Here is a 12,725-nt window from a genome sequence, read left to right on the forward strand (position 1 = left end):
TAAATTTTTAAATTGAATTACTGTAATACTGGTTTGTAATATTTAGCCGTTAGGTGCGCTGAAATCAGTTTCTTGCTTATAGATATGATGTACTTTAAGAAGACGTAGTTCGGTCTAATCCTGAGTTGTAAATGGTGGATGGCCTGTCATCGTCGTTGCGTTAACATCAGGTACGTAGATTTGTATCTCACTTATGTTTGATTTTTAATTATGACATTAACGAAAAATAATTATGATTTCTACGAAGAATTGTTGATCGCTTTATAAAGAACATCAGTTCTAATAATAAATATTATTCTTTCTTGAAATCTTGTTTCATGACACCTTTGATTACGTAAAATTATTGCACCAGACGAAAATAGTCACCTGACTTAAAAGATATAGTTATTTCTTTCGTATTTTTTTTTAGAAAAGATTCTTAATAACTTTTAACATTTATTTTACATTTTCATATTAACCCATCAATAATAAAATATTTTTAATGATTGAATTAAATAACCTACAATATAATTGTGTTCAAATGAAAAATATTATCTTTCATATATGTAGATATAAAAGTAATTGTGTAGTTGCAATATGTATTTAGAAATCTATCGTAAATTCTGCACTTTTTTTCGTAGTTTCACTTTTAATAAGATTCTTAGATTCATTTGTTCTTGCTAATCCCTATCGGTATGCCAAAAAATTGACGTTTGACCACGTTTTTCGGACAAATGTCATATGTTTCTGACATTGTCTAATTGACAAAGGATAGCTTCTTATTTTTATAACTGTTCTAAAAACTAGAAATATATTTTAATAATCCTTTGCTATTTATTTTTTACTAAAACTACTATATGAAGTAATTGTATAAGTATTGATATACACACCGATTACTGATGTTGTAATAATAGATAATTCGTTATCGTCTGTATACCGTAATTAATATGAATAATTTTTGTTAACTTCAATATGAGTTACACAATAAAATACCATAATTAGTGTTAGTGACACATTGAATTTTGATATTATAAATTATAATCTAACCTAATATTTTTGTTTTAAGTGTATATCTACTTATGTTTTGTAATATGTCAATAAAGTTGAATATAAAGAGTTTATTATGAATCTTTAATGTGTTTTGATTTTCTTGTTAGCTTATCTGTCTTACATTAGTCATTTATTATGATAGACTATGTTATTTGTGCAAACCAATCTGCATTATAATGCTATACTATACTTAATTCATATCCATACTATATACTTAAATTCATATCCATATATATTAATATCTTAGCTTCAGCTTATGCAAAATCTTTGTACATTTTCTTAACAACATCTGTTACACAAAAATTATTTTAATGTTATTAAACTATAGAAATGTTAAATATTATATATATTTTATGTTTTATATGCAATGTAACATTAGCATCTTTTGGATATTTACCATTTCTCAAGTATACCTCTAACATGCTAATGTTCAGGAGCATAAAAAGAAGGTATATTTTATACATGAAAAATATATAAGTATGTATATACATTTGTAATCAACATAATTGGGGTAGACATGCAGATTTAGATATGCTATATCAGCAGATTATCACTTATATTATTTCAAAGAAATATTTATCAACAATAATATCTTAATTATTACTTTCAAAAATGTGTATCTTCCATAATTGTAATAGGTATACATATACTTAGAGTTATTGATTTCATCATGTATTAAGTTTTAAAGTTGGCACATCATACATGGTTGTGCAACTGAAATCTACAATTAAAATTAAAGGGAAATTTAAAAATATTTTTTTATAAATAGATTAAAGTCTTGCAAAAGACATCATTACAAAATTTTTTTATAAAGCAATAGGACATATTTGTTCTTATTACACAAATATATCCTATGGTTTTGTAACAAAAGGATTGTTTAAGGAAATATGCTGTTTCCTTTAAATGCAAGATGTATTATTGATAATTACCTACCTTTTCCGATCTTTATATGAAGTAAAATTGATAAAATTTGATAAAAGCACTAAAGATTTACTAGTAATTTTAAATAAAAACTATTAATTTTCTGAGTAACTACAGATAGAGATTTTTGTACAATACAGTCTCAAAGATAATAATGTACTTATTTACTTATAGTTTTAATCATATGAATTACATATAAATAATTTAGTTATACCATAAAATAATGTATAAATATATGATTTATAAGTTTTGGATACCTAGTGAACATATATATTAATACTAATATTTGATGCAGGTAAAAATGTATAAGGCAAGGACCGTATTTAGTACATTGGCCCCTTTAGCGCCACGAATGTGCAAACCTGAGAGGTTTGCATCATGGTTGGTTCGAAGCCATCCTCTGACAAGGACCACACAGGTGATAGTTACCGAACCAATTAGAAAGTATAGCAAGGTAGCCACAGAACCTTTTCTCAATGGCAGTTCCAGCACTTATGTAGAAGAAATGTATAATGCATGGCTACAAGATCCTCATAGTGTACATGTGGTTAGTAGTAAATTCATGGAATATATCCTTGTTATTGAAGTAAACATTAACTGTAATTTTTTATGAATTTTATTACTTTTATTTTTTATAGTCTTGGGACTCATTTTTTCGCAGTAGTACTGCTGGAGCTGCACCAGGTCTAGCATATCAGGCGCCTCCTTCTCTTGCTCCAAGTCATAATCAAGTTCCATTAGGAGCATTATTACCACTTGGTGGAGGTACACAATTGAGCCAAATACCTGTTAATGAAAAGATCATTGATGATCACCTGGCTGTTCAAGCTATTATTCGTTCTTATCAGGTATGTTAATTTTATATTGCGTATTTAAAAAAACTGGGATAACAACAACTATGTTTCAACAAAATATTATGTTTCCAAGCACCAAATTTTTTATACGTGTGTATTATTATTAAATATATTAAAAAATTTTAATTATATTTTTTATTTTACATAAGATATTCAATTTAAGTGAAATTGTATAATGTTTTATGGCTTCATGTTAAAGCTTTTAGATGTTCTATCTTATCTTTTTGATTATTAGAAACAGTGTCTTAATATTTTGACTATAATTCAGTCATTATTTGATCTTGAAACATTATAGCATGTGTTCTAGAAACATTGTATGTATGTTTTATGTTAAAGGGAAATTTCTACTATCATATTGCATGTGATATCAAATAAGAGTTTTGTTTCAATTTCCACATGTCCTAATCTTTATTTTTCTTCTTAATACCATATTTATGTTCACTAATCTAGTTGATATATTAGTTCTGCAATTGATAAAAAGAAAAAAAAAAAGCAAACTTATGAAACATATAGGACATAAGAAATTGATACTGAAACTATTTCATTAAGGGCTATCATGTATTTCATGAAATAATCCATCATTGCGTCCTATCATTGAAAAAATATTTCAAGCACTGATTAAGAATGTCAGATTATATTCAAGTATTGCATAATAGCCTTATTTTATTAGATGCTTATTGCATCTATCACCTCTAGCATGTTTTACAATTAAATATTTCCCACAAATTATGTGTTACATTTTTGATGTAAATTATAGCTCTAAATTATAACTTATTAATATATATCTAAAAAAGAGGGAAACCAATAGAGAATTAATAAAAGCATAAAATGATATTAAAAGGCAATTGATCTTCAGAAAGTAAATTAAAGTTATATTTTTATATTATTTTATATTTTGTAAAATTATAATTATACAAATATATCAAATGAAGTTAAAATTTTATCCAAAGGTTACGGTAGTTTTAATTTTAAGAAATATTACAGATTTCGTTTAAAAAATTATGATGCATATTTTTATATGGGTTTAGAATTAGAGGTTAATTTAAAGGGGTTAATTCGAAGGTCTAAATTGAAAGTTTTAATGTGCCATAGCAATAATTAGTGAATAGTTAAGGGGTGATCACACTTTTAATAGCAACATTGTATTTCTATAATGTAGTAATGTATGGTAGTTAAAAACATAGAAAAACTGATATACATTGGGGTCCTTTTGGAATTATTCATTGGCATATAGGCTCGAGGTCACTTAGTTGCTGATCTGGACCCACTGGGTATCATGCAAACAGACCTGATACATACACATTATGCAGCCCGCAAGGGATCTCCTGAACAGGTTCTGCGACAATATATGCTTGGTAAGGCTTTTACCCAAACCAATTCCTTAAAGTATTACTTTAGTTTTTATATGTATAAAGTAAAGGTGTGTTTATAAATGCTATATTACAATCCTGGTTTTAGATTATATCTGTTTAGTTAATTTTGTCAAAATTTATGTGATTATTGTGACTTTTAAAGTACCAGAGCTTTTTAAAACACCTTCACCAAATATATGTCATATTTCACATCATAAAAACAAACATCATGGTTTCTATCATATGCATTAACTCCTTCTTAACCATTATCATACCTTTCTTCTTCTAAATCTAATATCTTGTATGTGATATAATAAGCATAATTTTTATTTTCAACAATTTAAAAAATTAAACGTTTTTGTTCTTTATATTTTCGGAGAAAAGTAAAATACACAAATAATTGGAATAATTTATGTGTATGTATTTCAAGAAAGAAAATATTATGAAATACATGAAATTTATAAAATATTAGTAAAATATAAGAAAGAAGTTGTTGGATTAAATATATTGAGAAGGTGTTATGTGAATGTAGATCCATGATAAGTTTTACTGATACTGAAAATGTTCTTGTCCCTCTTAAGGAAGAGTGGGATGTTTGTCGGTTTATATTTTGCAATTTGTATCGATACTATGTTATATATGTCAAACAAAATCTGTGAATAGTGTTCTTAAGTTGCTATCTTATGATAAGTGTATTAGTATTTATGATGTATTTTCAAATATCATGCACAAGTAAACTGTCTAAGGTAAGAAAATGTATTGGAAATCATTGCTATGCATGCTTGCAGATGATGTTAGTAGCTTTGCTTTTATATGTTTGCAATTATAATTTGGAATGTTTGTTTCTGGAACAAGTTATTATTTAATTTAACTATCTATACCATATTACAACCATTGGTTTCTGTTTTGTGGAAGGATTTTTGAGTTATGTTTGCTTAATTTAATCCTTAAAAAATAATAAAATAACAAATAATAAAATATTCTCATTCTAAATACATAAACTAGGTTTAGTTATAGAAAGCATGTATATAACATGCTTTAACTGTTAACATATCAATATTAACGAATATTTATTTTATCAATAGGTATGTTTGCTTTTAATTACTGTGATATGATGTTTTTAAAAGATAATTTTTCCCTTTTTGTTCCTTGAAAACATGTGAGTCAATATTTTAAGACACATTTAAGTGAACATTAGTCACAGTAATTTATTTTAATGTTTGTAATGAGTTAAGAAGTTTGAAGAACTAAAAACTACTTGGTTCGTATGAATGTGGCGTTAAATTGACAGATTCGTGGCCATCATATCGCTAAATTGGATCCACTTGGCATCAACAGCGCTGATCTTGATGATAGACACCCACAAGAGTTGCTCTATAATCATTACTCATTCGGTAAGCCTAAATGAATGTGTTTCTGTATAAATCAAAGGAATGAAGGTCCAGAGTGAACTTTATGTGAGGTATTACTATGTATTAAAAAGACTATCAAAAATTTAACTGCTTGAAGTAAGCAATATTTTGCTTCATTATTTCTTTAACATTCTCCTAACTTGAAGATGTTTGTGTAATAATTTACTTATTTCACCACAATATGATACTTGTTATTATTGGAAATATCATTTTTATTATTATGATTCATATTTCATCTCATTTTCTTCCTGGACACAAAGTACAGCATAATAAACAGAAAAGATACCTTAAATCTAAACAATATTGCAAAGTTATTTACAGTAAAAATCAATAAAATAATGTTAATATTGTTTTTAGATAAATATATTTAATGGCGAAGCCTTATTGTAATACATATAAAAAGAGTTTTGCTCAATAATTTAATTATTCAGTTTAAGCGTAATGTCTACAGGGAACAGAGCACGTACTACTACTTACTCACAGGAACTGCAGTACAGAATAGCTGCACTTATGAAAAGTATGTAAGAATTATAATTAAAATGAGAGTTCAATTTAAAGCTTTTGTAAAATATTAGTATTTTTGGGATGTAATGGTTCGCTATGGGATTACATAAAAATTGGCATTAAAGGTAAATTGTAAAGGTGCTTGGGTCCTTTATATGAACATTGATCTAAAGATTGCTATATTTTGCTGTAAAGGTATTTGTGCCAGGAATAATTTTTGAATATCTTTTTTTGGAAATATTGGAGGAAGTATAGGATAATAAATAATATTATTACCACATCTAACAGTTTATGTACGATGTAATAAAAGATGTATATATAAGTATTTTTATACAGCATACTATTTGCAAATACTTCCTCCTCAAGTTCCTATTTATTTATTAAATGATTTTTGTATAATCTATATGTTTTAATATCATTTTTCAAATTTCTACACTTTTCTGTATCTTATTTTATTTTACAAATTGTGTGGCCAATGTGTAAAAATTTTGTCATATTATTGTACTGTTATCATTTTAGTATTTTTGGTGATTGCTTTTATTAATAATGCTTCATTGAGTTTTACAGCTTTGTATTTGAATACTTTTTTCAGTTTTCCATTTATTTCTCTTCTTACAAATATTGTGGAGAAGGTTTGTTATAATCTTAACTATTTGTTTTTTTTTTTAAGAAATGATGCATGTATATATCATGTGCCAAACATTTTGTATACATATATTCACATATGATATTAAAAGAACTATTTGCATATATTTATTATGCAAATATAGAAAACATTGCATTTGAGTTTTATGCGATATAAAGTTCTTTTTTTTTTTCGCTTTAAGAATAGTTTACATTTTCAGTATCAGTTACAAAAATATATACATTATATTTTAATAAAAACAAGTGTGTACTATATATAATAAGTAGTTATAACAAAAGAGATGTTTTTCTAGATATATTTGGAATTAATTATCCTATATAAATTCTATTATAAATACATACGTGGCGTGGCGTTGCGTTTATCTTTTATTATGTTCATGTTTTTTTTAAAATAAGCAAATATTTTATTGTTCGATTTCTACAGAGGAATCCGATATGGATCGTATTTTCAAGTTGCCATCCACCACTTTTATTGGTGGCAAAGAGAAATCATTGCCTCTTCGTGAAATCTTAAAAAGACTAGAAGCTGCTTACTGCGGCCACATCGGTGTGGAATTCATGTTTATCAATTCTTTGGAACAATGCAATTGGATTCGACAAAAGATGGAGACTCCTGGTATTATGGAAATGACGAATGATGAAAGAAGACTTATTTTGGCTAGATTAACTCGCGCAACTGGGTATATAAAATATCAAAATGTAAACATTTTTACATTTACACCAACAATAAAATATTTATTGTTATATTTTGTATTCTCACTGTAGATTTGAAGCATTCCTTGCACGTAAGTGGTCATCTGAGAAGAGATTTGGATTGGAAGGATGTGAAATTCTGATCCCTGCTATGAAGCAGGTAATTGATAAATCAACTGAGTTAGGAGTTGAATCCATTGTCATGGGTATGCCTCATCGTGGCCGTTTAAATGTCCTTGCTAACGTTTGTCGTAAGCCCTTGAGTCAAATATTTACTCAATTTGCGGCTCTAGAAGCAGCTGACGATGTAAGTGTATATGATATCTACAATATGAAATTTGATCTTGTCATTTATATGGATATGCTTTACTAATTCTTAATAATTTAGGGTTCTGGTGATGTTAAATATCACTTGGGAACATACATTGAGCGTTTGAATCGAGTAACAAACAAAAACATTCGTTTGGCTGTTGTGGCGAATCCATCTCATTTAGAAGCCGTCGATCCAGTAGTACAAGGAAAGACTCGTGCAGAACAATTTTATCGCGGTGATGGCGAAGGCAAGAAGGTACACTATACGGAGTAATTTACATTGATAACAAAATTTTATTACTTCTCTGGAAGCTTCATGATTAAACTGATATTAACAGGTCATGTCTATTCTTCTGCATGGTGATGCTGCATTCTGTGGGCAGGGTATTGTTTTTGAAACAATGCACTTGTCAGACTTGCCAGATTATACAACTCATGGTACTATTCATATTGTGGTGAATAATCAAATTGGATTTACTACAGATCCAAGACATTCACGATCCTCTCCATATTGTACAGGTAAGTATCTCATCATACACATAAAAGATAATCTTTTTGTGTTCTAAGGTTACTCTAATCATTAATGATTTTATGAAAGATGTTGCAAGAGTAGTGAATGCACCCATTTTCCATGTAAATTCGGATGATCCTGAGGCAGTAATGCATGTTTGTAAAGTTGCTGCAGAATGGAGAGCAACTTTCCATAAAGATGTTGTTATTGATATTGTATCATATAGACGAAATGGTCACAATGAGATTGATGAACCTATGTTTACACAGCCTTTGATGTATCGCAAAATTAGAAATACTCCACCAGTTCTAGATATATATGCCAAAAGTCTTATTGATGATAGTGTCGTTTCTCCTGAAGAAGTTAAGGTACCGAAATAAGAAATATTTTAGTTATTTGAGTATATGTGACTAAGTTTTTATAATGATATTACAGGATGTTAAAGACAAATATGAGAAAATTTGTGAAGAAGCATATGTCAATGCTAGACAAGAAACACATATTAAGTACAAAGATTGGTTGGATTCTCCATGGTCCGGTTTCTTTGAAGGGAAAGACCCTTTAAAAGTATCTCCTACTGGTATTAAAGAAGACACACTCATTCATATTGGAAAAAAATTTTCTTCACCACCACCGAATGCAGCTGAATTTGTGGTTCATAAAGGTAAATGTCTTTCTAATTATGGATGAATTAATTAGGCAAGGTTCATATTAGATATATACTAATTTGAAACATATAAACATACAGGTATCGAACGTATTTTAAAATCTCGTATGGAAATGATAGAAGCGCGAACAGTTGATTGGGCTCTTGGAGAAGCTATGGCCTTTGGTTCTCTACTTAAAGAGGGTGTTCATGTTAGATTATCAGGTCAAGATGTAGAAAGAGGAACTTTTTCACACAGACATCATGTTCTCCATCATCAAACTGTGGATAAAGCTACTTACAGACCACTGTGTTATCTTTACCCAGATCAAGCTCCATATACTGTATGCAATAGTTCTTTATCAGAGTTTGGTGTACTTGGTAATGTTATGATATTACTTAAATTGGCTTTATATATATGTTTTAATGATATTACAATAAAAATATTTTTTGTTGTTAAATTTTTAGGATTTGAATTAGGTTATTCTATGACTAATCCTAATGCACTAGTGTGCTGGGAAGCACAATTTGGTGATTTCAATAACACAGCACAGTGCATAATTGATCAATTTATCAGCAGTGGTCAAGCTAAATGGGTACGTCAATCTGGTCTTGTAATGTTACAACCTCACGGGCTTGAGGGAATGGTAAGTTCTTAAATATGTCTTTAAAAAATTTGTTATATGACAATATATAATTATCTACATGATTGTCCGCCTGTTCTAGGGACCTGAACATTCCAGTGCCCGCTTGGAACGTTTCCTACAAATGTCTGCTGATGATCCAGATTATTTCCCTCCTGAAAGCGAAGAATTTGCTGTGCGTCAGTTACACGATAGCAATTGGATTGTAGCCAATTGCAGTACACCAGCAAATTATTTCCATATTCTAAGAAGACAGATTGCATTGCCATTTAGGAAACCTTTGATTTTAATGACACCAAAATCATTGCTTCGTCATCCAGAAGCAAAGTCTAGTTTCGATTTGATGCTGGAAAATACAGAATTTCTTAGAGTGATACCAGAAGAAGGTGTAGCTTCTCAAAATCCCAGTAATGTTAAAAGGATAATTTTCTGTTCTGGTAAAGTTTATTACGATTTAAAGAAAGCACGCGCGGAGAAGAAATTGGACGATAAAGTCGCTATTGTGAGAGTCGAACAGGTAAATATTAGTTGCTATCAAATTCGAAAACCTTTTTGTTTATTTTCATTCTATTAATTAAATTTACTCGTATTCTTTTGTTTTTATAGATCTCACCTTTCCCATACGATTTAGTTAAGAAAGAAGCCAATAAATATGCTAATGCAGAATTAGTATGGGCTCAAGAAGAACACAAAAATCAGGGTGCATGGACATATATTCAACCTAGATTTCATACAGCTTTGAATGGAACTCGTTCTGTATTGTGAGTATCGAAATTCAAACAAATATTAAGATCTGTCTTTTGCAATATGTATGTATAATTTTAGTTTACAAAAATACGTGTAATCACTCGTGTTTTCATTATAATGAATTTGTGTTGCAAAATCACCTAGTTGATACTTGTAACATAAATTATAAAATTACGATATTTTGGCTGTCCAATACGTTTGTCATATATTTAGCTGTTCACGTGGCCCAAATCTTTTACTTTGTCACAGTTTCGTTTTCGATGTAATTTATAAAATTCTGATGTGTGTAAATATATCACAAATAAGCAATGTACTTAAGCACAAAAGTTATCAATAATTTGTCTTGTACGCGTGCTTGCTAAGCAAAGCAAAAAATTGGGCCATGTTACAGCAGCGGAAATACGTCATACGACAGTAGGGGTAGCGGAGGGTGGTTTAGTGGTTGGTTCTCATCAACTAAACCAACGAATGTGTCCGAGTCGCTGTCAGTAGAATCTAATAAACCCAAACAGAGAACATTGAGGTAATGTTGGTTATAATATTTGAATAGGATATTTATTATAGCTTTATTTATCATACTTTAATGTGAATATATGATAAGGTATAGCTGTAGAAGGATATAAATGTATATTTTATGATTAACTTTGACCTGTAAATCTAAATTTTTGTTTCAGGTACGTTGGTCGCCCAACAGGTGCTTCACCCGCAACAGGAAGCAAAATGCAGCACCTCAAAGAACTAAAACAATTACTTGATGACTCCTTCGATGTTTAATTATCCTTCGTAGCACTATGTAGAACACATTTTATTTATTTTCTCTTATTATATTTGTTATATTCCCTTTGCCCTGCTCTATATACATCCTAAGAGGAGATTAACATAATTTGAAATAGTTTCTTCATTATTGATTTATTTAAATGAATTAACGTACGCACGAATACTTTCTTAATAGTGATAAACCTAGTTAAAAATTTTTTATCTAGATTCAAGTCATCGACTTTCTTTTTATTTGATTCCTATTTTACGATGCTGTGATCCAATCGCAAAAATTAATACATTTTGAAACATTTCTTTGGTTTCATTAAAAGAATGATTGATTAAAATATGAACTTCATGAGAAATTTAATCTAATACAAACAAACATATACGCAATGAGTAATCCATGTAAATATATATGCATTTCATTCTTATTTAATGCTTGAATGCGATTCTGTATATTTTTTCTTTTTAATAGGCGACATATATTTATGCTAGTATGTGAGTTGAATGTTGAGCCCGGTGTATGATTGAGTTAGCAGGAACATTTTATTTTATTATGTAAATATATCGCAAGAACAAAAATTACATCAGCAAGGAACCTCCTAACATGACTTACTCATTGTCTAAATCTTGAAAATTGTCGTTACAATAATCGAAAATATTCGTGCGTTGACGTTTGTATTTTATTCGTTTGTTAATACATAACTTTATGAAACGGATAAGATTAAGAAAAAAAGTATTATTTTTAATTTATACAACAGTTTACGCAGAGTGTAAATATATCGATTGTCACGACTGTGGAGACTTAAATGAAACTTTTCGGAGTTTGATAATGTTCATTTACGGCAATTTTTTTATTCATTTATTTATGCCGTAGCGAAAGACAGCCAATTGATTTAATTCTTTATCGTTGCTTTATTTTTATAAAGAATTAAATAATTGGTAGGTTGGTAGAAATATATAAAGGGATATGTTGTAGCATTAGACTCGATTACGTAATGTATTGCGAAAATGTAGATTATATGAACTTAATAGGAAAGAAAAAATGTTTACGAGATCGAGTCGTAATGTTGCTCTTCAAAAAGTTTCAAAGACTTCTCCTCTCTAAAAAGATGGAAATAGAAGATAATTTGCTAATGCTAGTTGGAATATTTAAAGAAAACTATTTTATTATTATTTTATTTTAGCCAATGATATACGTTGGTTGCTCCATAGTCTGCGAAGGCACAGTATTTATATTCTACATATGAATTATTTGAAGAATGGGTTTTATGAATGGAATATCTGTTGTACCATGTCACTAATTGGGAAGTATTGTATCAAGTTTGAGTTATACGTAACAATAGTACACGATATTTTGTAATCCGCTAGAATACGATAGATGCAATGTGGTCCTATATAAACTGCGGTACTCTTATTCCACTCATCATTTCTTGTTATTACATGCATAATAACGACGATATATACATGTATGCTCTGATATTAAAGTTTAATAGGTCAAAGTTACTAATGAGAATAAATTGAAGTTTACTTACGTTAGTGCACATTGTCGGTATGTCACGGTAAATATTGTAGCATCCTACGAAATTAAATTATATTAGCTATTATCAGGTATTTTTAAACAACCTTCCCCCTTTTAATAAAATCCAGTACTTTTTTCTCTTCAATGTAATACTAACAGTTATTTAACGTCATT

At 29.0% G+C, this 12,725-nt stretch overlaps 1 protein-coding gene across 8 annotated transcripts; it reads left to right on the forward strand.

Annotated features, from left to right (window-relative positions):
- Positions 1 to 71: 71 nt before the first annotated feature.
- On the forward strand, positions 72 to 12,636 carry LOC100646187 (2-oxoglutarate dehydrogenase, mitochondrial). Of its 8 annotated transcripts, XM_012312869.3 has the most exons (17): positions 72 to 170; positions 2,246 to 2,497; positions 2,589 to 2,798; positions 5,448 to 5,550; positions 6,020 to 6,085; positions 7,142 to 7,397; positions 7,483 to 7,717; positions 7,799 to 7,978; positions 8,061 to 8,241; positions 8,321 to 8,601; positions 8,669 to 8,897; positions 8,982 to 9,260; positions 9,348 to 9,526; positions 9,606 to 10,040; positions 10,130 to 10,284; positions 10,662 to 10,793; positions 10,945 to 12,636. In XM_012312869.3, the coding sequence occupies exons 2-17, from the start codon at positions 2,252 to 2,254 to the stop codon at positions 11,042 to 11,044; spliced, it is 3,267 nt and encodes a 1,088-aa protein (XP_012168259.1). In that variant the 5' UTR covers positions 72 to 170; positions 2,246 to 2,251; the 3' UTR covers positions 11,045 to 12,636. The 8 variants fall into 8 exon arrangements, with proteins under 8 accessions (XP_012168259.1, XP_012168260.1, XP_003398522.1 ...); XM_012312870.3 differs by lacking the exons at positions 5,448 to 5,550; positions 6,020 to 6,085 and adding an exon at positions 4,039 to 4,159 and having other exon boundaries at positions 83 to 170; XM_003398474.4 differs by lacking the exon at positions 10,662 to 10,793 and having other exon boundaries at positions 83 to 170.
- Positions 12,637 to 12,725: the final 89 nt, after the last annotated feature.

This window comes from Bombus terrestris, chromosome 10 (genome assembly GCF_910591885.1).
Source record: "Bombus terrestris chromosome 10, iyBomTerr1.2, whole genome shotgun sequence".
NCBI lineage: Eukaryota > Metazoa > Arthropoda > Insecta > Hymenoptera > Apidae > Bombus > Bombus terrestris.